Source organism: Sciurus carolinensis, chromosome 9, assembly GCF_902686445.1.
Source record: "Sciurus carolinensis chromosome 9, mSciCar1.2, whole genome shotgun sequence".
Taxonomy (NCBI): domain Eukaryota; kingdom Metazoa; phylum Chordata; class Mammalia; order Rodentia; family Sciuridae; genus Sciurus; species Sciurus carolinensis.
In genome coordinates this window covers 83,434,214-83,459,960 of record NC_062221.1, presented here as the reverse complement: position 1 = coordinate 83,459,960, position 25,747 = coordinate 83,434,214, and the positions used below count along the sequence as shown (strand labels likewise).

The following is a 25,747-nucleotide window of genomic DNA, read 5'->3' as shown; positions in this document are numbered from 1 at the left end:
GTTGTGGTGGTTTTTGCTTCCTTCTCCCTCTTCTCCTCCTTCTCCTCCTTTTGTGCCTTTTACTCCTGATAATACATTTCCCTCCTATATGGTTATACAAGGGGACACATTACATGAGTATACTTTTCGACATTCATACTCATTACTTCCCCTTGAAAAGTTCATATTATCTTTTAAAAATATTAGTTTGGGGAAATACTTTTACTTACTCCACATCTATTTTTTTCCTATCTTTATTGAGCAATGATATTATTTATTTTATTTTTAAATTTTTTTTCAAATTTATTTTCAAATGATAAATTTTTAATTTTCTTTCATATTAATGTTCATCTGGTGTCTATCCTCTTATCAAAGTGGAGATTTGAGTAATTTTATTGCAAATCAAGCTTTACTTATAAATATTTTAACTTCAACTTTGAAATACCATCTTAAAAGTCTCAGCCTGTCTTCAGTTAACTCATTTAATGAGGAAACTTCTCAACCCAACTGAACACAAATTGTGGCTTGTTATGTGGTATGTATTTAGATTATGTAACATGAATAAGTAACTTTGTCATTTTGTAAAATGCTTTCACAGAAATCATCTCATTTATTTTTCATATATATTTCATGATGTAAGAGTAGATTTATTCCTGCCGGGTGAATAAACTGAGAATCAGAATTTTTAAATAATTTGCATGTTGCCACATAACAAATGTATTGCTGATCTGGTACCAAATCCAGTATCTTCTGATTCCTAGCCCTAAATTTGTTCTATGATACATCAAACAACAGTTGTACTAAATTCTTGTACATCACTTTATTTCCAGCCAAATCTGAATCCATGGCCTGAGTATGAACATTTCTTTCTCATGGAAAGATATCAACACATACTATATGTTTTATTTTCCACCTTACAATTTTTCTGGTTTGTAATAACTAATTAGTTATTAGTTGTGTAGTTATTATCCTTCTAATAATCATTTATATTAATTATTCATATTTCTCGGCTTTCTGATTTTTCTGGGTGCTCATTACCTTGTGGCTACTGTACAGCATCTTTCAGATCACCCTCAGCTTTCCCTGGCATTTGTGTGTGTTCATATTCACAAGTCAAATTTGAAAGTAGTTGAAAATAACTGCCTCTATCATATGCAGTTCATGGTAGGACATTTCCTGTGGGCTGGAAGAAGTGTATTTCTGACAGATCCCATTGGGTTACGTTCATTATTTGGGGTTCTATAGCAGTTTAGTGTACATGCTGTGTAAAACCTTTCCTCATTTGGTCCTTTGCTGAATTCTTCCAAACACATTACCATGTAACATGTCCATTTCATCTAGCAATGTGACTGTTGCCATATATTGTTCCCCCAATATTTTTTTAAGGTAAATAACTTCTTTGAAGGATAAGTCTACATTGTCATGCTAAATCTAGCTAAAAATAATCTTCACAGTTGCTTGGTGACTTACTTAATTATTTAAAAATGTTATTGCTTGTTCCTTACCATCCCTCAGCATTTTTCCTATATTAAAGTTAAAAGATAAAGTTACTGTTTTCTCTGGGTAGTTGTCATGGACTTAGATAATACTGGTCTTTATTTTTATAAAATAACATCTGCAAGGGTTTAGCTTTTATTTAATGTCAGGTTAAATAATAAGAGATTAAAATATAATAAATATCATGTTATGTATATCCATCTAGTTCAATATCACAGAAAATTTATTGATCAATGTCCCTGAATATTTCTTAATATACCCCAATAATTCATTATTAATTGATTGCCAAATAAATGTCTTAAAACTGTGTTTTCCAATATCTTTTGAATACATATTTAACTAGAAATTATTTACCTTTGAGCTATAACTTTCAAGGTTCAACAGTGGGCTACTTCCTGCTATTTGGCACAAAATTGTTTTCATGGTTTTATTGTCCAATATTATATTCCTGGTTAGTCTTGTCTTTTCAGATCAAAGAAAACTGTTTCTTTTAGAAGCTGTTTTACTGTTTTGATTGATTTTAGAGATTACACCTTTTCCCCAGTTTCTTCTCCCTAAGACTGTCACCTTTACTTTGCCCTGTTTGCACTATGTAGATAAAATAGATTTATGACTGGAACTACTTCCTTAGCATTGTTTTTATGTTGTTGCTCAGATGCCAAGAAATGTTAACACTTTAAAAATAGATAGATAGATAGATAGATAGATAGATAGATAGATAGATAGATAGGAAAAGGACTCTTTCTTAGGATTTATTTTTGGAAGGTGATAACAAATAAAAGCCTACTCAAACCAATATGGCAAAGAAGGAAACTAACAGAAGGATGCAGAAGTTCTGATGGAATTCAAAGGCAGAAAATATGCCTGTGCTCCACAATGGACAGGAACCAAAAGAAAGGCAGGAATGGAGGTACCAGTTTCTCTGCCTAGTGTTTCCTTTGCATAAAATGGCCATGCATCTGGTTCTGTATCACCTCATATTACCTTGATAGAATCGAACTGGCCCAAATAGAAGAAAGTCTTCATCTCTTGTATTAGTCAACTTCATATTACTACAATAAAAAGCCTGAGGCAGCTAACTTTATAAAGAGAGCAAGTTTGTTTTGCTCATGGTCTTGAAGATTCAAAATGCGAACAGCATAATGCAAGTTCTACAGTGACAAAATTACCTCATGACAGATAACAACTGGAGGAGGAGCATGGGTTGAAGTAAGTCAAGGCATCTCTAGCCAGGAGGCAGAGAGGGAGCGGCCAGTCTTACTCCTATTATAATAATCCTTTGTTAAGAACTACCCAGGGGTTCCCTAATCCCTTCTGAGGGTAACACCCTGAATGCCCAGGGACTTCCCTCTAGGTTCCACTTCTCAAAGGTTACACAGCACCTCCCCATACTGCCATTCTGGAGAACAAGCACTTACAACATGGATCCCTGGGGGACAATCAAATCACATCCAAACCACAGCATCCCTAGTTCAATTGGTGGTGGCCTGAATGGCATGATAAAGATGTTAACTGACATTGAGGCTAAACTCTCCTCAGAACCCTCTGTATGGAGAAGACTTAACAAATGGATGCCAAAGCTTCTTTTAATTTGTATATTTTGGATATTTTTCAGATAAAATGTACAGATACTCTGATGACTACATTCCCAGGTATGTTGAAATCGAATCATCTTTTATGATTCCCAACTAATGAGGGAAGGTAACAAAGGTTACATTGCTTATAGGTTTGGTTCAGGGATGTTGCACCTGGGTTAAAATAAAATGAAAGTGAATTTTAATTACTTTTACTCTCATCTGAAGATTAGATGATCTAACATTATTATCCACCTAGTTATTAAGAAATCCTGAGTCAATCAAAAGAACTGAGTGAAAAATGAAATTAGCCTCTAACCTTCCATCTATAGTCCTCATTAATTTAAAAAACAGATATTCTAGATTATGATTCAACTTAAACTTTTAAGAGTGCAGGTGAAATTTATATAGAATTGTGCTGCACTTCAGAATCTAGAGTGGAGAAAAATCTGGCGATACCTCATATACCAATATGCCTAGTGGCATGCTGTTTATAAGGGTCATGTGAATCAATAGGTAAATGGGATGGATCAATTCTCTAATATAGCATCCAGTTACAGTTGTTCTTTAACATTTATTGATCTAGTAACAGAGAAATTTGTGTAGTATGGTACTTTTTAAAAAATGTTCATAGCATAAATCATAGTAAAGAAAGTTCATTTTTGCAGACAGTATTTCTGACCCTAAAGTGTCATTTTATTGGAGATTCCATTTTAGGAGTAAAACGCAACCTAAATAGGGAATTTCTTAGAGGCCTTCAAGGCCTTCTGAAATGGTGGACTGAAAGGCCTTTGCAAAACATAGAACTTACTAACTGCATAGGATAAAATTATAAGCCTTTTGTGACTCTAATGTTTTAAAAATTTTCTCTGTGTAAATTGTCTAACAGATTGAAGATCTGGGCTGCAGCTATACCTATGCACACACAAAATTTTTATTTTTATGACTACTGTTTTGCATTGGAATCTCTAAAGCATGAGATAATTTTCAAGTCATTAGTTCATATCAGGAGTGATTTGCTGATCACTCTTTTGCTTGTTATAAAAAATATGAAAAACAAAATCCTATAGAACCATGTAGTAGTAGCTAATCTCCTTGATGACTGATTGCCACTTGAAGTGTAATTAAGTATGCAGTATGATAGAAATCCAATGACTTGATCATTTAACTAAAGAATGATTTGGGGATTAGGATGGGAGGAGTTGGAAGGGAAATTTGGTAAAATACCCATCTCCATTCAAGCAAGCTCTTTGTTGCAGGGCAAATGTGAAAAAGAGGCTGGTTTTGATTATTTGTTTTTGGTAGTATTGGGGATTGAATCCAGGACTGTTTTACCACTGATCTACATTCCCAGCCTTTTTTACTTTTTATTTTGAGACAGGATCTCACTAAGATGCCAAGGCTAAACTTGTGATCCTCCTGCCTCAGCCTCCTGAGTAGCTGGGATTACAGGCATGTACCATCATGACTGGTTCTTTTATAATATTCATTCATTCCATAAATATTGACTCAACAAATAAGGACTGTTTTAGACAATTGTACAACCAGCTCATTGATGACCAATTCTGAGGGAGGATTCATACTGGATGGCAGAAAACAAAGATCATCATGATGGCAACCACCAGGAGCAGTTCTATAGCTTCAGTCCTCTGCATCTTAGGCTGCATGTTTTCTACTTGCCTGTGTATTGTGTGATGATACACGCAACATGCACAATGCGCTACATGAAGAGGGTCTATTACATACAGATATGCAGCAAAGGAAAACAAAAGCCTAGAACATATTATGAGCTAGTTCCTTAATGCTCAGGAAAATTGTCTAGGAATAGTATATTATTTGCATGTGACTCACTTGCACTGGCACTGAGACCTCAGAAATCAGCCCACCTTAGTGTTTTCTTCGGTTGAACCCAGGGCAACTTAACCATTGAGCAACATCCCCAGCCATATCCTGTGTACATGTATGATTACATAAATGGTATGAATCTACATCGTGTACAACCATAGAAATGAAATGATGTACCCCATTTGTGTACAATGACTCAAAAATGCAGACTGTAAAAAGTTAAAAAAAAAATTTTTTTTAAATTTTATATAGAGACAAGGTCTTTCTAAGTTGCTTAGGGCCTTGTTAAGTTGCTGAGACTGAGTTTGAACACACGATCCTCCTGCCTCAGCCTCCCAAGGCCAGCTCCACATTGGGTTTTTTTTTTTTTTTATTATTGTATACAAATGGGATACATGTTGTTTCTCTATTTGTACATGGAGTCAAGGCATACCATTTGTGTAATCATAAATTTACATAGAGTAATGATGTTTGATTCATTATTTTTTTCCCTTCCCCCCCACCCCTCCCACCCCTCTTTTCCCTCTACACAGTCCTTCCTTCCTCCATTCTTACCACCCTCCTTATCCCTAACCCTAAACCTAACCCTAACCCTAACCCTAACGCTAACCCCTCCCACCCCCCATTATGTGTCCTCATCCGCTTATCAGCGAGATCATTCGTCCTTTAGTTTTTTGAGATTGGCTTATCTCACTTAGCATGCTATTCTCCAATTTCATCCATTTGCCTGCAAATGCCATAATTTTATCATTCTTCATTGTGGAGTAATATTCCATTGTATATATATGCCACAGTTTCTTTATCCATTCATCAATTGAAGGGCATCTAGGTTGGTTCCACAATCTGGCTATGGTGAATTGAGCAGCTATGAACATTGATGTGACTGTATCTTTGTAGTATGCTGATTTTAAGTCCTTTGGGTATAGGCCAAGGAGTGGGATAGCTGGGTCAAATGGTGTTTCCATTCCAAGCTTTCTGAGGAATCTCCATACTGCTTTCCAGAGTGGCTGCACTAATTTGCAACCCCACCAGCAATGTATGAGTGTACCTTTTTCCCCACATCCTCGCCAACACCTGTTGTTGCTTGTATTCTTCATAATCACCATTCTAATTGGGGTGAGATGGAATCTTAGGGTAGTTTTGATTTGCATTTCTCTTATTACTAGAGATGTTGGAGCTTTTTTCATATATCTGTTGATTGCTTGTACATCTTCTTCTGTGAAGTGTCTGTTCATTTCCTTAGCCCATTTGTTGATTGGATTATTTTATACAATGGAGCAAAATGATATGGTGAGCTAAGTGACGAAGGACCTCCAGTCTCCATGGGGGACTCAGTTTGTTTAGCTATAGTCAGTTACTCTCCATCCCTAGAGGCTGCATTTTCAGCTGCATTTTACAGTTCTTCAGAATTACAAATGAGAAAGGGAGGAGAGATAGGTTGTTCCAAGGCCACCTGGAGAACCAGCCTGTAACAACAGAAATACAAAGGCACAGATCCTTCCCTCAAGGATCAGTCATCTCTGTCTCCTGTAATAAATCTCCACTTAGGCAAAATTTGAATATGCATTGCAGATGTTATCTATAGAAAGGTATGCTAATTCACAGCTTCCAGTATATACTTCATAGATTCTCTATTTCTCTTGATTATGTGGTTTGAAAACCAAAATCATTTTTGTAGGAGAGCTTTGATGCTCCAAAAAAGAAAACCGAAAAAACGAACAAATAAAAAGAAGAAAATTATTTACAGCCATTAAAATTTAAAATGTTGTTAAAACGGAGTAAGTGGAAATAAATCTATCTTTTTAATTACTTCTGCCTTTTCATTTCCAAAATGGCTTATAGCAAGAAAGAAGGTTAGCTTCTATCACACTGGGTTCCCCATTGAACTTCCTCCCTGCCCTGTACAGCATCTGTTTAGGTGGGAAGCTATGCTGGAGGGGGGAAAACTTTTCTTCTCTGTTCTTCATCATCCTGCTTCCCCAAATCCCTGCTCTTCCTGTACTTGTAGGTCAGAAACATGATCAATTTAAGAACAGCATAGCATCTAAATCTAACAGAAAGTCAAATACTTACTTTCTGGTATTTACCCTTGGGCCACTTTATTTTCATTTAAACAGTAATTCTACACAATTTTTGGCTTTTTATTTGTGTAAGAAAGTTAGTGCAGTGGGAATATCATGGGTCTGGGATTGAGAACTCTGAATTTTAATCAAATTCTCGCAATGGTAGATTCATAGTCTTGGGAAAATGAGTATTGGTGAATTTCAGTTTTATCATCTGAAAAAATACTTAATATAACATTTTGCTTACAGAGAATAGTTGAAAAAAAAGGTGCTACTTTATTGGATGAAAATTAAAGTCTAAGAATTTTCCTGCCCATCTGCAGCTTGTTCACCCTACTTTAGGACAGCAGTTCTGGGTTACAATTACTTTAAGCTTATCATGACTCCTCAGTTTTCAGTTTCTCTCAAAAAGCTTGGGACAAGTTCCCACCACCATTACAAAACATTATCTCAGCTCAACTACTCTTCAACCTTAGGGTGATTTCCCGGATGGTTAGAACTCTGCAGAGTGGGACCTTCTTTATTTCTCCTTTTTGCTAAATACACTCACCAAATATAACTAGTACCTTAAATATAACTAGTCTCTACTGTCTTTTTAACCTGTTCTCAGGGTTGAAAATTCTTAAGACAGTGGAACTCCTGGATTGTGTTGCCCTGACATAACTTCCAAGTGGATATGCAAATGAGCCCTGTTATGGTTTGGATGTGAGGTGTCCCCCAAAAGCTCACGTGTGAGACAATGCAAGAAGGTTCAGAGGAGAAATGATTGGGTTGTGAAAGTCTTAGTTCGATCAGTGATTTAATCTGCTGATTGGATTAACTGAGTGATAATTGAAGTGGTAGGGTGTGGCTGGAGGAGATTGGAATTGGGGCATGGTTTTGGGTATATATTTTATATCTGGAGAGTAGAGACTCTCTCTCTCTCTCTGCTTCCTGATGATGTGAGCTGCTTCCCTCTGCCACTCTCTTCTGCCATGATGTTCAGACTCACCTCGAGCCGTGAGGAATGGAGATGCTCTTCTATGGACTAGGACTTCTAAAACTGTGAACCCTCAAATAAACTTCTCCTCTTCTATAATTGCTTTGGTCAGATCATTTAGTCACAGCAGCAAAAGAGCTAAGGCAAGCTCCTTCCTCTGACAACTGCCCAAGTGACTCTGAGCTTTCCAGCCTCCTGTTTGTTTTAATGTACAAATAACCATAACCCCAGCCCCACCCCTGCGTAACTACAGATGTCTAGTCCCCTTCATAAGCATTTTTGGAACTACCTGAAGAGTGCTTATGTGTTCCAAAAAATCTTATTCTGCATTGTCCCTATGCCACTCCTACCTCTGTATCACTGTTCCAGGGTCTCTTTAAACGTCTTCATTCATTTAAAAATTCTTTCTGCTTTTTCCAAAGATCTGACAAGAGATCCTTCTTTTTTAAGTACTCTGAAGCACTAGCAAGCTGATTTTTGTTTAAAAGACTTCAAAAGAATTGGTCACATTAGAGAGGAACTTGAACACCAACCAAGAGAATGAGTCCAGTGGTCTCTTCACAGGGATTCACTTCTCAACCTCCAGCCAACACAAAATATTGCTGCAGCTGACACTGTTCTCCTGGATCAGGATGTCATCACCGGTGCCTTCCACTCTTAAGTTCAAGATGCATACACCCATGGCACAGTTCCTTCCAGGGAAAGCAAAGACTCAGTAGGCATAAACTCAGGAATGCATCACTCTAAACCTCCGTTTCCTCTCCTGCATCAATATTCTTTCTTCCCCTCTTGTATCATTCCCCTCAATATATAAATGACAGTATTGTCCCTACCTTAAGACAAACAGAAAATGCTCCCTCAATACTAGATCCCACAGATACCATTGTTTGGTACCATTTATACAAACCTTGAAGGATCTATCTACATTCTGTGCACATTTTCTAGTTCCTCCTCTCCTCTTCTGTCTTGAACCTACTTTGTTCAATCTTTGGGCCTCTCTAATCTGCAGCCCCTGTCAAAGGACATCAATCAACTCCATAGTTTCGAATCTCGTCTTACTGAATCCCTCAGTACCACTTGGCACTCTAACATTCTCTTGAAACATTTGCTTTTCTGGATTTTGAGCCACTATACCCTACGCCCTGTGAATTTTCCTCTTCTCTTTGTGGCAGCTCCTTTTTCTTCAGTGTTTCCTGAACCTTAAACATAGGAGCATTCTGGGGCTCCCCTAATGAATGTCTTCCCTACTTACACTCATTCGGTAAATAATTCCATACACCACGACTCTCAATAACATATGCCGATGGAACCTAAACTTATATCTCTGCCTATTCAAAGAAATGTCTGTCAAGCAAATCAAGTTAACATTTATCAAAATTTCTGATAGTCTCCCAAGCTCGCTTTTTCCTCAATTTGACAACTTCTCAGTTTTTTAAAACATTTTTATTTAGTTTTGTGGAAACATCTTTAATTTTTATTTGGATGTTAGAATGCTAATTTATTTTTATTTTTTATTTTTTGCGGTGCTGGGGATTGAACCCAGTGCCTCGTGCTTGCAAGGCAAGCACTCTACCAACTGAGCTATCTTCCCAACCCCAGAATGCTACATTTATATGATAGAATTTGGGAACTGAAAAACTAGAGATCAACTAGTTTAATAATCTTGATTTATAAACAAAACAGTTGAAACTTAGAGAATTGAAGTCCCAGGGCACTTAGGAAGAAGTACTAATCTTTTTTAAAAATGGAATGAGTTATTTAATCCCCATAGATCATAAAGTATTTGATATTTCACAATAAAATAAAAATAAGTAAAGAATTTAAAAACAGGAAAAAGAAAAATGTGTTAAAACACAAAATTTGGGCCACAGTAAAATATATAATTAATTTATCTTTAAATTCTGGTATGTAAATAAGTGTATTTATTGGTGAAAGACCCATTTTAGACACACTCAGAGCAATGGATAGTCCCAAACTCAGGCAGAAACTCAGATGCACACTAGCCTCTCAGCTATGGGCTGATTTATTAATTTATTTTAAAAAGTAATTACTGTAATGTGCCACATAAAACACTGCCAAACATTTGTTGAAGTTTATTACATGTCTGCAATAAGCTGGAGCTAGTTGGCATTGCTAAATAAAAATACATTTGAAAAATTTGTTCGTTAGGCAACTCCTCCTGAATAATAGTTTATTTGAGATGATTAATCATTTGAGACCTGCCTGTAGACACAGGGCACTGCATTATAAATCACATCTTATTTTCATTCATAGGGAATGAAACGATATTCATTTTTTGGACATGATTTATCATTTGCAGGTTGTGTCTGCTATCTATATGTGCTAAGAAAATGGATGGATTGTCTTATTAAAAATTAAAAAAAAAACCCGAGCAGAGACCACTCTGTATCCTAATATTAAGGTGTATTGAATTACTGGATGGAAAGAAAGGTTACAGATGAGTTCCTTTGTTATAAGTGTAAGACATGCTAGCACCTGGACCGTTGAAACATTTCATGCAGTCATTCTTTGAACTGCTGTTTTTCAAGGATACTTACAGTTTGTACATACTGTGTCTTCTTTCAGAAGCATGGGGAGTCATGCAGGTGTCAGGCCTTGAGATAAGAGTTCCTTTTTCTTTTGATGCCATTCCTTCCAGTTCTCAGTGACATGTAATCTCAAAGTTAAAGCAGTTGGTATTATTTTATGAAATGCTATATTCACCACCTGTTCCCAGCCTGCCATTGTGAAAGCTGGTTACTAAGGGTGTTGTCAATGGTAGGATGATATAGGTAGAGTGATAATCTGAGGACAATAGTAGGAGGTCTGTTGTAATAATAACATTACTCACATGAGACTGGCAGGAAAGTTAATCAAAGAACAAGAACAAATAGTCACGCACTCTTGTCAATTCTCTTGACTAGCAGGGCATAAAACTATGGTCCTGGTATGACCTCCTAGACTGTTTCACTAAAACTGTTGAATGGTACCACCTTCTGCAAGTCTTCCTCATGATGTGGACAGACCACTGACCTTTAGGATCAAACTTGCATTACTATCCCAGCACTGCCATTTACTGTGTGTTTTTGAGAAATTTAATTAAACACCATGATTTCCAAATTCCTTATATGTATAATAGGAATAAATGTGTGCATACTGTAGGATTGTCCTGAGGATTGAATGAGCACTGGCATAGAGGAACATTTTCATAGTTGGTCATCACTGATGACTTTACACATAGCACTAAGGAAAACAAATTAATCTATTGGAATCTCAGGCTTCTCCTCTGTAAATAGGGAAATAATAATACTGTCTGCAGAATTTTCATGGGTTTTTGACATGATGTGTGTAAAACACTTTACCTAGCATCTGAATGCAATAGCTAATCAGTCATTTTATTACATCTGCCAAGCTAATTAGTCTGCAATCTATACTTAGTAAACATAGTTTTAAGGCGTTGGTCAGAGTGATATTCAGAGTGAAAGAATATCGTTAGACAGTATAGTTATATAATTAGTACAGATTGGTTCTAATCCCAACTCTGCTATTTATTAGATTTATGACCTTAAACAAGTTCTATAACTTCTATGTGCCCAGGATTTCTTATCTGTAAAATGGGAATGATATAGTGCCTATCTTTTGGGATTGTTATGAGAATAAAATAAACAAATAAATGAAATGCACTACAAGTAGCACCTGACACACAATGAGTACTAAATAATCATTCCCTAAAAGAAGGTCCTACACTCAACTATTTAAATTTACGTGCACACATTCACACATGGAAGTGCTCACTCACTTTCAGATAAACACAATTACCTTGGTTGGTTGAGGCTGAATAAGAACATGCAGTATTTAACTCAGTACTGACTTTAGCTAGGTTAGGAAAGTTAGTAATGAATTATGTATAAAATGGACTCTAATCATATCAATCTTTTCCTTGTTATAGGATTGATGAATATTATACTGAAGACACACCAATCTATGGTAATTTAGATAATATAATCCCAGGTAAGTTTTATGTTCTCATAAGCTAAATTTATCAATAAGTAGACTCATATAATTCCGCAAAGAATTTGACGAAACTCATTTTTCAAACACAATCACATTTAAATGTCCTTGGGTTAAGCATAAATTCAAATATATGTAGTATATCATTTAGGTTATGCTTCCAACCATGTATATTATAAATTGTGTTGTGATATTAATTGTAAATCAGCATCCTGCTTTTCTGTATTCTCTTTCTTTCACTCACAAAGATTCTATTACCATGTATTTTGACACACAGAGAATTCTATGAAATAAATTTATTTCTAGAAAGAAAATGATTCATAGAAACCGTGCTTTGTGTTCTATAAACAAAAACAAATCTGCAGTAAATAATATGTAACAACAAATCCTTCCTCTGGTTTCCTGTGTTCTAACTGGTTCTTTTTAAATAGAGGACCTGGGGCTAGATGGATGGCAGATAGGGGAAGAACAACTATATCATCACTAGGAGATTTACAGTTTTTTGTTCTTATATAACAAGTGCTCTTCAGTTACCAGCATTCCTTATTCCTTGAATAACCATCTAAAAATAAAAAAAAGCACCCTAGATTTCTCAAAACAGAAAACTTTGGTCTAGTCTCAGAGCTGATGAGAAAAGCTACTGCCCTCTACAAGCCTCCGCTCAATTCCTGAGAGAAGACTCTGGGGTTATAATTCCTGTTCATCTCTAAGATCAATCACAGAGATTTCCTGTCATGTACTAGCTGTATCTGAATATCTATATTCAAAACAATATGGAAACCTCCAAAAAATTAGAAATGTGGGAATTTTATAGGATTCAAGAATTTACATCTTTACTTCAATACAGTGTCCTCTAAGTACTGCACTCTAAGGAATCAGAAACGATTTCTCAGAAATATATTGCTAAAAATTATTTACCCTCCTGTTTCCTTTTGCAGAATAGTGATGCCCACCAGAAATATTTGAGAATTTAAATTTTTACATAATCTCATGACGTAAAGCTTGCCAGACCTTTAATTTCCATACACAAGTGAGGTCAGGTGTCACTTTCCCAGAATCTGAGTTAAATGTGTATTGAACTAGGTTTATGAACCTGCTATTTAACAACAGGTGATTCTGATGCAGATTTTTCATGGACAATGATTTGAGAACCCTGGACTATTTGTCTCTGTTGCATTTTCAGAAAGGGTTGAAAGGTTATTAGGTATCTTTTATTATAGTAAATGTATCTTTTTTCTCCAAGGGCAAATTGGTACACTCCACATTTCTGTTAGGTAACTGGCCATCCCAAGTGGGCATATCTAGGGACATATCTGGGAGAAGAAAGATATGGATGATTCAAAAAACTCACCCTCACAAGATGAAATCAGTACAGGTCTGCTGGCTTTTAGACACTGAACAAAAATCTCGAATACATAGCAACAGCATTGTACAGCTTGGGACCTTTAGGTTGTAGCTTTTCTATTCTGTTGCTGACTAATGAGATGAAAAACTTAATGTAAACCTTCTTTTTCAAAATCAGAATGTTTGATTCATGACTATGAATAAAAATTTTTACTCATAGAATTGCAAAATTGTAATTAGTAATATATGAACATTGTACTTTATGCCACCATGTATTATACCTAAGTAAAAAGAAACACAAGGAATCCTTTAACACATGTGGTCTCTATAACATCTAAATGGTACTTTAAGATGAGATTGTCCTGTCCTATAATGGTATAAACAATTTAACATGAACTAGTTCTTATCCCAAGGACTTTTTTGTCTCATTATTAATGCTGTGTAGCAAAAGACTTCACTGTCAGTCCGGTGTGGTTGTGCACACCTGTAGTCCCAGCAGCTCGGGAGGCTGAGGCGGGAGAATCAAAAGATCAAAGCCAGTGTCAGCAACTTAATGAGGCCCTGAGCAATTTAGTGAGAACCTGTCTCAAAAAATAAAAAAAAAATTAAGAAGGGCTGAGGATGTGATTCAGTGATTAAGCACTAGGTTCAATCTGTAGTACCAAAAAAAAAAAAAGAACAAGACTTCACTATCTGATTTGCATGTGGTTTGTTTCCTTAACCTCTTGCACTCCACCCACAAGATTGTTAAGTGATACTTTGGGGTTTCTTATACACTTTTAAATGTTTTTTGGGACCATGCATTTTTCTTCTTTCATTAGTGCATTATAATTATACATAATCATTGAGTTCATTTTGACAAAATCATAATGCATGAAATTTAATTTACTACATTTTAGTCCCTGGTGTCCCCCACCACCCTGGTCATCTCCCTTCTCCATTTCTTCTTTTTGACTCTACTGAGCTTCTTTTAATTAATTAATTAATTAATTTTTAATTAATGCTTTATAGATATACATAAAGATGGAATTCACTGTGATATAATTATACATAATATAATTTTGTCAAATTCAGTTTGCATTTTCTACCCTTTCCTGTCCCTCCTCCCCCACTCAGTCTCCTTCTTCCATTCCACTGATCTTTCCTGTATCTTTATGATATCTTTATCCCCCCATCTTTTTCCCTTACTTTACTCTAACTTCCACCTATGAGAGAAAACATTCGACCCTTGATTTTCTGAGTCTGGCTTATTTCATTTAGCATGATGTTCTACTGAATGGTGTGTTTTTATTTGTGCCCACATTTTTTTTTCTTTTCTGTTGTACATCATAATCTTTTCAACTCTCAAGAAGCAATGGATGAAAATTGCTATGAACAAATGAAAGCCCGACCAGACAGATCTGTAAATGACATGCAAGAAGCTGCTCCATCTGCACATGTGAGTTTTGTTTTTTGTACCCAAAACCAAGTTCAGTCTAGGTCAAAGCACATGGGCGTGTTTCAAGAGCATAAGAGCATTGTGTCCTGATATGCATTTGAAGTAGCCTGTTGGAAATTTTGTAACCTGAATCAAATGTCAAGTTCTGGAACGTGAGCTCTACAGGGAAATTCAGAGGCAAGAAAACAGAATCCAAAGCACACTCAAAGAGTAAAAATTAAGTATAGATACAAAGGCAAGATTAGAAGGTAAAAGTTGGATTATTCCTAAATAATCCATTAATGTTTTCCTTTCAGAGTGAAAAGTTTGTGTGCGGCACAAAGATCAAGATGAAAGTTGACATACATATAATGCTCACAAGACCCAGATTTCAGGAATCCTTGAGAGATTCTGCTCATGGATATGTTATTTCTCTCTCAAGGATGTTATTCTCTTTCTTTCTCTGTTATGGATTCCTGAGGTCTGGGTCTTGTGAGCATTATATGTATAGCTGGATATGAAACAGCATACCTCTATTTGAAAAGGCAAATAATTCCCTGACTGTACTCTTCTGGCATGAAATTGTGAAATATACACACAGTTTATGTGTGGATGGGTGGGATGGAAACAAGCAGAAACAAAAACCCAAGAAAAATATATAGATTCCCATTTTCCTGCCACAGTCAATTCAACCTCATCAAACATGGCACTCACCTTATTAAAAATCATTCAAAAGTCAGCCTACATGCGTCTGAAGTACCATAAATTTCAGTTAAAATAGTTCTCTTCAAATATATTATTTCTCCTTACTGCCTAGAAATAGTATTAAGGACAGCATTTCCTAAGCATTTGTTATGTGTCAGGTCTGGTCTTCTGTGCTTTATATGCTCTAGCTCTTTAGATTACTATGAGGGAAGCAGCATTATTATTCCCACCTTACCAATGCTTGTAAGGGGTGAAAAATGTCCTGGGACACTAAGGTACTAAGGATGGAAACAGAATCCAACCTCTCCTGTCTGATGGAAAATGTTCTGTCCCCAGATGGGGTCACATCTTAGAAACTTCCCATTAAGGTAGAATTTCTCTCTTTTTCTTTATGTGAATCCCCTAAGAAATCAGACTTCCTGGAAATTTTTATTAAGAAACCAAGATGTGGTAAGGCTTGACAAAAATATAAAAGTTTCAAATCTATCATCTGATGTTCAGCTTATTATAAAATATATTTTTAGATAAAATGCCTGAAAAGCTGCATGATATAGTAAGATCTGCTAAATCCATGATAATAAAAGGACATCTCTCATAGAAAGTTAAAATATAACTGCTCCATCTGAAATTTAGGGATTTTGCAGGGCTTTAGTTGTAAAAGTACTGAGAATTCTGAATAGAAGCTATTACTTAATACATAGAAATTGTACAGGCCAGTTTTTTTGAGCTGTATCTGGTTTTCACTCAAGTGGAAATTACACAAAGCCATATAATGTCATTAAGTGTGCTCTTTTATAAATTGTATATTTAAATACACCACTCACAAAATTAATCTCCACTCTATTACATTCCTCTTATGAATTTAGTTTTACTTATTAGAAGTAGTATATTTATATTTGCCCAATTCCATTTTATTAGTATAATCATGATCTACTCAATTTGCCATTATCATACTTTGTTACTTTGGTCAACCACAGAAGCATAAGAAATCTTCAATGTCATGTATAAAACTTAGGGGAGAGTATTTCTTTGTTGGGAAAAATGTAAGTAATCTCCTTATCCTTTGAAAGTGATGCATGTGGTTTAGAGATTATAATTCCAATATCTCAATCTCCAATAAGAAGAAAGAGTTAATCAGGAAATTTAGTAATAAAATGAGTCCACAGGATTCTCCATATCATATAAACTTTGAGGGATACAAGTGTGAACTTATTCCTTTTGCCTTCATGTCCATCTCTAATCAATCTCTCCCTTCCTCCCTATGTCAGAAGCATCCTCTCTCCTTAACAAAGTTAATACTCATAATTCTTTTAGGATTCTATACCTTCAAGTACTTAACTCTTCTCCATTTTCCATTTTTAAAATAAAATTGCCTAGCAATATGCATAAATCTTCTCAATATTTAAAATGAAAACAAACAGAACAACAAAAACTTACTTTGACTGTTTTTCCCTCTAATTTCCCAACTGGCTCTTACCCTCTTCTGTTGTTTCCATTTTCCTCTGTGGGTACGTATTCATTTACCCCTGTCATCTGCCCATGCACTCAGCTGAAACAGCATTTATGGAAGCCTCAAGTGACTATTAAATACGTAATTTTTGGTTCTTCCTCAGGACTCACATTCTGTGAACTCTGCAGCATTTGATAAAGTTGACCAAGTATTGATCAGACATGTATTATTTGAAATGCATGTTATTTGAAATTTGAGATTATTTGAAGTGCAGAAGCAAAATTCAGAACTGCTTTCTCATAAAAAGAATAGCATTGCTTCCTATGACTGAGAAATCTAAGGGTGTGTTTTGTTTTTGAGCTGACTAAATATGGAGGTGACCTTCATGTCTCCTCATGAAGTTACTGGCTTTATTTTTTCTGTTATCAGTGGACTCTCTGAGGCTGAGCAAGCAACCGGAAGGTTCAGATTTTTTTCCTCCAAACACTAGGAAAAAGACATCTTTCTATTCTGCAATGCATGTATCAATCCTAAAAATTTCATGTAATTGAATCTGGTGAAATCACATGCCCATCCCGAGCCACCCTCTATTGCTACTGGGATGGGAAACAACTGATGGTCGCGCCAGTCTTGGTCTCATGCTTAATCTTTTGCTGAACTTGGGGTATAGCACTATAATTGACAGCCTGTCCCAAACCAGATATGAAGATATGAAGACTTTACCAAAAGAAAAGGGAGGAAATTATCAAAGAAAGAATGATAGAACAAAGTACTGGACAGACAAAAAAAGATAGCCAGCTTTTTGTGTTACGTAGTGTCTTTCAGACTTTACGGATATCTTTCCTATCTGTCTGGGCAAAGACAAGACAGATAACAGTACAAGGTATGGCAGGAAACTGTAAATTATCCAGTTTTCCTGGAATATGGAGTTTACGTTAGGGAGTAGTGGGAATAGAAATAGAAGACTTTAAAGGGCAGGACATGAATTTCAAACTTTAGTCTATATGCTAAGATTTTGGGGGACAGGATGATAAAATATGAAAATTGTTCCTTATAAAGATACTTTAACCAAAGTACATGGGACTAATGGCAGAGGAAAAAGATTAAAGCAAGGATTATATTTAAAATAAAAGGCAAGGATACCACTTATCAGTTGTTGCAATTTTATTTAGAAATAATTTATTTTAAGAATAGAAAGTCTGACAAAGAAACCAGAGAGGTTATAAGTAGAAACATCTCTTCTGCCTGACAGAAAATATAAGACATCCTACTCTTGGCATGAAGATGAGTACCAATAGGAAGATATTTACCCATGGATTAACATCTGTTAATCCAAATGCTATTTCCTCACTCTGGCCTCTACAAATTGATATAATTTTGGCCTATTTTTAAAGGTAAATTCTGAATACAGAAAACTTTGGTTTGTTCAATGACTATCCTTACATTTTAGCTTGAAACTTCTATTATGATACCACTGTCCTTTTGGACAATAATTACAGCTTCCATGTATACTGTCTTTATCTACTGATCATGACTGATCACTGTGAGACAGACATTACTACTTTTATTTTTAAGGAAAGAAAACTGAGGTTTTAAAAACAAGTTTTTAAAAGCTGCTCAGGGTTCTATGATTAGTATATTGTAGTGCTGGAATTCAGTGTTGTGGGGCTCAACTTAAGAACAGACTGATGAACACTGAGAAGTTCAAATTTGAGAGTCCTTATTAGCTGGCCAACTGACTGTCTCACACAGTTCCCAAAATGGCTGTTGGGAGAACAGCCCCAACCATAGGGTTTTGGGGATTTTTATGCCATAAGTTAGTACCTCAATCATAAGTGTCTGTTACTGTGATTCAGAAGTATAAACTAACATCATGAGATCTAAATCATAAGTAGAAGGGGAAGTGGGTCAAAATGATCTTAGTTAGGTACAAGTTAAAGGATGGTTACTAACATCTAGACAATCACTGTTGACATGGTACATTGGTTAAGAAAAATAGGAATTAAAAAGAGAACAATTTTACATTATATAAGAATTGCCATTTTGTGTTGCCAAACATGCTATGCTAAGCAACTGTTGATGGGTACAGAGGTGGGGTGTTCCCACAGGAGAAGCATTTCCTACATAACATGGAGTCTTCAGGGTAAAATGGCGTCTTTTATTCATTCATTGCCCATATAGCCTGGCCTATAACATTTCCATAGAGTCAAATATATCAACCTGTCACACTCAGTTCTAGGTTTTCCAACACCAAATTAAAGGTCTTGGCCTCAGCTTTGTTGCTTCTACAAGTTGCTCTATCATCTTGTCCTTCTTGTCCTGGTTCTGACCTAGTTCTAGGCCAGAGAAAACTGTGAGACTGTCTTGGATGTTAATGGACATCTCCAAGGCCAACTTAAAATGAACTCAAAGGGAATTTGGGCACAGATACACAAGAAGGAAATAACAGGAAAAGATGAGAAATTTAATTCTTTGCCAGGTATCAGTCACTTAAATGGACATTTTTACCTCTATACTTACGTATCTTAAAGTATAGGGAAAAAATGGGGACTTTCATAGGTACCATTAAATGACCCATTGTTAAGCACGTGTAAAGTAGAACTTGTCATATGTTTAATTCCTTTGTAATTGATTATTCCCAACAAACTGAGGTACTTTTACTTGGTAAGGACAACATAGGGTAAGAATCACCTGAGGTAAAAGTAGAGACAGGAATTGGTGAGAGTTAATCTAGAATGGTTATGTCCATTTTGAGTACAAGAAAGAAATAAAAATCCAGGGAAAAGATTCATCTAAATATTTTTTAAAACTTGACATCTTTTATTAAAATTATGAGTGTATAAAATACCAAGGCAATTTTCTTTTTGTGAATAGTTGTTAACTTTGTACTTTTTTCAACTCAAAAACTTTGAGTTGTTCCTTGTTTTTCTGTTCTTGTTTCTTGTTTTTCTGAAAGTAGCTGAAGTCAAAACCAAGTTACTTGTTTTTCATAACCATACAAATTTCAGAAGTCATGAAAGTGAATGAACAGACTAACAATGAAGAATCAACATTTATTTCTCCTTAGGTGCCTGCTGAAGCACAAATGTGCTACGCCTCACTTGATCACAGCTTCAAGGGGAAGCGCAGGAAGCCCAAGAAACAGAATGCTCACTTGTCAGAGGAGAAAGACAAGCAATTACATGCAATGGATGCCAGCATTTCTAAGAACAACTTGGTAGAGAGTGTCTCACCAGAAAGTCAGGAAATAGAGGAAAACATTCATGATGACCCCATCCGACTGTTTGGTCTGATTCGTGCCAAGAGAGAACCTATAAATCAGGCAGACTATGATCTAAGTCAATGATAATGCTCCTGTTGGAGATGATTTTTGAGCAAACAAGATCTCACGTAGCACTGAATGACCTTTTAGAGTGACAGTCTGATCCTTTGTTGAAGGGATGGTGGCTTACCTCTTATTCAGAGACTACATCCATATGCACTAAATGTAGGTAGTGCTATTAAAATTAGTGATATGTCCATTTGTATATAATATGTCAAAATGCACTCTATTGTCGTGTACATCTAAAAAGAACAAATAAAAAGAGAGAAAAAAATAAAGTACAAATGTAAAAAAAAGTGAAATGAATTCACCTAAAAATTGCCTAAGTAGTAAAAGTAAAGCAAAATCCAGCTTTCAAATTAAGCCTGGTAACAAAGTCAAAACTCTACAAAAATACCTAATACAGAAATAAACAAAAAAAGTTTTAAAGCAAAATGTGTTCTGGAACATGTTAAAAGAACAATAAAAACCAATAACTAAAAAGCAAAACTTTTTCCTCTTTCACCTGTAATTAGAAGAAATTTCTGATTGAAAGGTGTAGAAGAAATATTAAAATACATATGTAAGAGAGGTGGGATAATCTTAAGAGGTATTTTTCCCAAATGGAAATAGCTTCATAAGTTTAACAATTATTGTAAAATTAATTCATATTTCTTGCAACAATAAACTAATATCAAAAGGAATTTAGAAATTCCACTAGTCAGAGAAAATTACCATAAATAACTATGTATCCTTCTAAATATTTTACTATGTGCATACCCATGAACACTCATCACTTTCTTATTTCTTACTAAAAAAAAAAAAAAAAAAAAAAAGAAAAGGGGATTATTTTATATATATTATTTAAACTTTCTTCATTTAAGGATATGTTATGGATTTATTTACACTGTTATATTTAACTATATCAAAATACAGTTATAAACCATAATTTTAATGTCTGCAGGGTATCCCATTGATGATTAAATCAAAATTCATTTAAATATTTTGAAGGATATTTAGCTTATTGCTAATTTCCAGCTTTTTTCTTGTACAAATTACATTGGAATGGGAAACTTCTCTACATGTCTGGGTACTTGTCTAGTTTCTTCTTTAGATCAAATGTCCACAGAAGAATTGCTTTATTAAAAAGGTGTTCATATCTCTGTAAGATAGATTTCTGAAGCATCAAGTGTTGGGTCAAAATATGCATGCCATTTAAATTCTGAAAAATACTCCTAAATTGCTCTCCATAAAGTTTTTTAAAAAACAAAAACCTCCTGTTATCTTTCCCCATTGAGGAGGGTGAATTTAACAGGTTTATAATAAACAACTTGAACTTATCCCAGTCTACATGCAAATGATATGCCACTTGGTATAGAACTTAAAAACAATATACTTCTATTTCTTTCTTTCTGGCCAAGTATTATAGATTTTATATTTTACAGATTTTTATTTTTACTCTATATGATCAATTATCTTCTTAAAAGAGTATAATAATAAAAAGTGTTTTCATACTTATCCATGCTATTTGAATTTCTGTAACTCTCCAGTCCTTTTTATAGATTCAGGACTCTGTTTAGTATCAGTATCTTTCAACTTTAAGGACTATTTATTGATTTCTTTATTTTATTGGTGCATTACAATTATTCATAACAGTGGGATTCATTATGCAGATTTGTCTGTGCACATAGCATAATTTGATCAAACGTATTTATTGTATATCAGGTCAACTGGTGATGATCCCCCAACTTTTGTGTATCTGAAAAAGTATTTGTTTTCATTTTGATATTTTCTCTGGGTTAAAAAAAAAAGAAAAAATTCAAGTTTTGGATGATGATGTTTCTTTTAGTGATCTGCAGACGATGCTCTACTCTCTTCTCACTTGCATTGTTTCCAATGTAAAATCTACTGTCATACTTGTCTCTGCCTCTCTGTGTTTTATGCACTGTTTATCTGTGTTTGTTTTAAGATTTTCCTTATCACTGGTTCTAATTTGATTATATTGTGCCTTTTTTTTCTTAAGGAATTGGGTGAGAATCTTCAATCTGTGTGTTTACAATTTACATCAAACTAAGAAAAAAGTGACAGGTGGTTCTTGAAATAATTTTTCTGTATCCATCTTCCCTTTCCATCCCACATTTCACATTTTACTTTATTTTAGCCTTTTTTATAGTTTTGGATGGCTCTGAGATAATTTAGTTTTCATCTTTGTAAACTCAGTTTGGGACTCCCCGCTTTCAAAAGTCTCTATCAAAAATGCTTAATCTTTCCTCTAACTTCTTAAATACATGAGATAGTTATAATAACTGTTTTAATCTTTTTATATATGAATCCTACCATTTCTGTCAGTCAGAGTCAACTGATATTTCTATTATGAGTTGTATTTTTCTGCTTCTTTAAATGCCATTTTTTATTGGACAGAAGATATTGTGACTTTTACTTTGGTGATAGATATTTTTATATTCTTATAAACATTTTTGAACTCCATTTGTAAAGCATTGAGTTATTTGGACACAATTTGATCTTTTAGAGTCTTGCTTTCAAATTCTGTTAGATAGGACCAGAGCAGCTTGTAGACCTAGTTGAATTTAACCTGCCACTGAGATAAGACCTTCTTTAGTATTTAGTAGCAATCCCAATGAATGAGAAAGTTTCCCACTCTGGCTGTTGAAAAACAGACACTATCCCCAGACTTGTGTGAGTCATGGGCACTATTTTTTTAAGATGGATCTTTCTCCAAGTTTGGATAGTCTCACTAGCATGCGCCCAGTGTTCAACTGAATGCTTGAGGGGGACCCTTTAGATATCTTGTTTTCTTTCTCTATGCAAGCGCTCTCTTCTCCAGCACTCTTCTTTTTTGACTTCTCTGACCTGTTACTCCATTTTCTCAGTTCCAGAAACCTAGGTTCCCTTTACCTGTGCCAGGGCCTGAAAACTTTCTGCAGGCAATAAGATAGGGCAATGGGAGGATTCATCTCATTTATTTCCCCTCTTTCAGGGACCATTATCTTGCCTTGCTTGATGTTCAGTGTCTTGAGTTCTCTTGTTTCCTATATTTTGTCTGGATTTTAGTTGCTCCAGTAAGTCCAAGATGTTATTTCATCTTGACCAGAAGCAGAAGTCCAAAGCACTCATTCCACTGTACTGCAATTTTACAATATATTTTTAGCTTAATTTAATGTAAATTCATAAGTTAACCAGAAATATTGAAATGTTAATAAGTTATAAATCACTGATAATCATGTAATGATTAAGGGAATATGTATACTTCACCTGAGGCAGTTCCAGAAGGAGTATCTTCATAAGCTTTTCCATTTCAGCTAAAAAAATGTACAGAGGAAAACAGAAAAGAAAGTTTATGACTAGAAAACGGATGAATTCTAAAATCTTGAGCTTTTCACTGAATATGTCTTAAAGTTCCCAAACTCTCAAGATGTGAGCAGTAACTCATTTTCCTTTGATATGAAATGATTTATTTCTGTTAAAGGCAGGTGATCAGTTTAAATATATACTTCAAGTCTCTGTCTGAAGTTTTGTCTTCATCTGATTAACAGTACAGATAACTATATTAAGACAGAGAAAACAGAGAACAGAAAAATTTAGAAAGGGGAGAAAGACTATAAATTCAACAGAAACAGAGACATACCCCTCAGTTCTCTTAGTCATTGCTTTAACCTCTTCTGAGGGAAACCCCCCACCTACCCCCAATTCCTGCTAACTAGAAATTCCTGGATGACCGAATCAGGGGTGTATACCTGAATCAAGATAGTAGATTCATATCATGAGCTTGTCCATACACAATAGACTGGATAGAAATAAGTTGGGGCAAAATCAAAAGGATGCCATGAGATAGAATCTGGGTCTTCAAAAGCACAGCACAAGTACCAGGGATAGAAAATAAGAATAAGCACAAGATGGTAGAGAGTTGAATTGAAGACTCCATAACTAATCAGACTAAGTACATTACAATCATAACAAGAACAACTAGTATTTATTAAGAATTTGCTAAGTGCAAGACACTACAATAAATGCTATCTGCATACCTAATTCAATAACATGTCACCCTAAAATATAGATATTATTATAATCTTAATTTACTGATGAAGAAACCAAGTCAATAAAGATGAACTTGCTAACTATCACATAAACATTAGTAAGCAGCAGAATTGAAATCCTTTGTTATATTGCTATTCCATAACACTCAGAATTTTCTTAGAAATTAAAAAGGCAGTATTTTTTTTTCTTTTGTTTCCAGGGATTGAACCCAGTGGCACTTAACTCCTGAGTCACACCCCTAATCTGTTTTTATTTTTTTATTTTGAGACAGAGTCTCACTAAGTTGCTTAGGGCCTTGCTAAGTTACTGAGTCTGGCTTTGAACTTATGATCTTCCTGCCTCAACCTCCTGAGTCACCGGGATTACAGGCATATACCATTACCAGTAAAAAAAAAAAAAAGGCAGTTTTGCTACAATAAATATTTAAATTCTTACAAATGTATACAATTTTTTCTTCATTAAAACTTGGATTACTTTATTTTTTTTAAGGGTCAAGTTTTTATTTTTTTCCAGTTTACTTTTTTTTTAATTTAGCTTTTAATTTTTCACAGACTGCATTTTGATTTATTGTACACAAATGGGGTACATTCGTTTCTATGGTTGTACACAATGTAGATTCATATCATTCGTGTAATCATACATTTACATACAGTAATGATGTCTGTCTCATTCCACCATTTTTCATACCCCCTCCCTCTCATTTCCTTCTACATATTCTAAAGTTCCGCCATTATTCTCTCATTTCCCACCCTGCACCCTCATTATATATCATTCTCCACTTATCAGGGAAAACATTTGGCCTTTGGTTTTTTGGACTTGGCTTATTTCACTTAGCATGATATTCTCCAATTCCATCCATTTATTTGCAAATGCCATAATATTATTCTTCTTTATGACTGAATAGTATTCCATTGTGTATATATACCAGAGTTTCTTTATCCATTCATCTGTTGAAGGGCTTTTGGGTTGACACCTAATAGAAGACAAAGTGGGCCCAAATCTTCATCATGTTGGCTTAGGATCAGACTTCCTCAATAAGACTCCCAAAGCACAAGAAATCAAAGCAAGAATCAATAAATGGGACAGACTCAAACTAAAAAGCTTTTTCTCAGCAAAGGATACAATCAAGAATGCGAACAGCCTTCCACGGGGTGATCCAAGATGGTGGACTAGAGGGTGACGACATCTCCTGTCGCTCCAGAACACAGGATTCAAGAAGGGGAGGCATTGAGAGACTCGGACTAACATAGAGCCATGGGGTTAGTCTCCCCCACTGGGTGAAGCTCGGCCCGGGTGGCAGGCCCGGGTGGCAAGCCCGTACCGGGGTGGCTTCTCAGAGCAGGGCAGGGCAGCTAGAGTCTTCCCCAGGTAGCCCTGCTCCCTGAGGCAGTGGGCTCCTTCCATGGCCAGCTTCTTGGAGCAGACCCAACAGTGAGAGCCTTTCCGCACAGAGCCAGCTCCAAGTCCTAGAACCAGTAGTGGGCTAGGGGCAGCTTTCTTCGGAAGCACTGCATTATCAAGTTCCT

The 25,747-nt window shown here is 35.4% G+C and overlaps 1 protein-coding gene across 3 annotated transcripts in view; it reads left to right on the top strand.

Annotated features, from left to right (window-relative positions):
- LOC124993087 (T-cell receptor-associated transmembrane adapter 1) overlaps positions 1-22,513 on the top strand; it is a 37,370-nt gene extending 14,857 nt beyond the window's left edge. Inside the window, exons 3-6 of one of the 3 annotated variants that reach the window (XM_047564656.1) lie at positions 3,092-3,128; positions 11,887-11,948; positions 14,645-14,730; positions 19,932-22,513. In XM_047564656.1, the coding sequence (XP_047420612.1) occupies positions 3,092-3,128; positions 11,887-11,948; positions 14,645-14,730; positions 19,932-20,210 (464 nt within the window). In that variant the 3' untranslated portion in view covers positions 20,211-22,513. Of the gene's footprint in view, positions 1-3,091; positions 3,129-11,886; positions 11,949-14,641; positions 14,731-19,931 lie in introns of all 3 variants that reach the window. The other 2 variants (XM_047564655.1, XM_047564657.1) reach the window with 2 other exon arrangements.
- Positions 22,514-25,747: the final 3,234 nt, after the last annotated feature.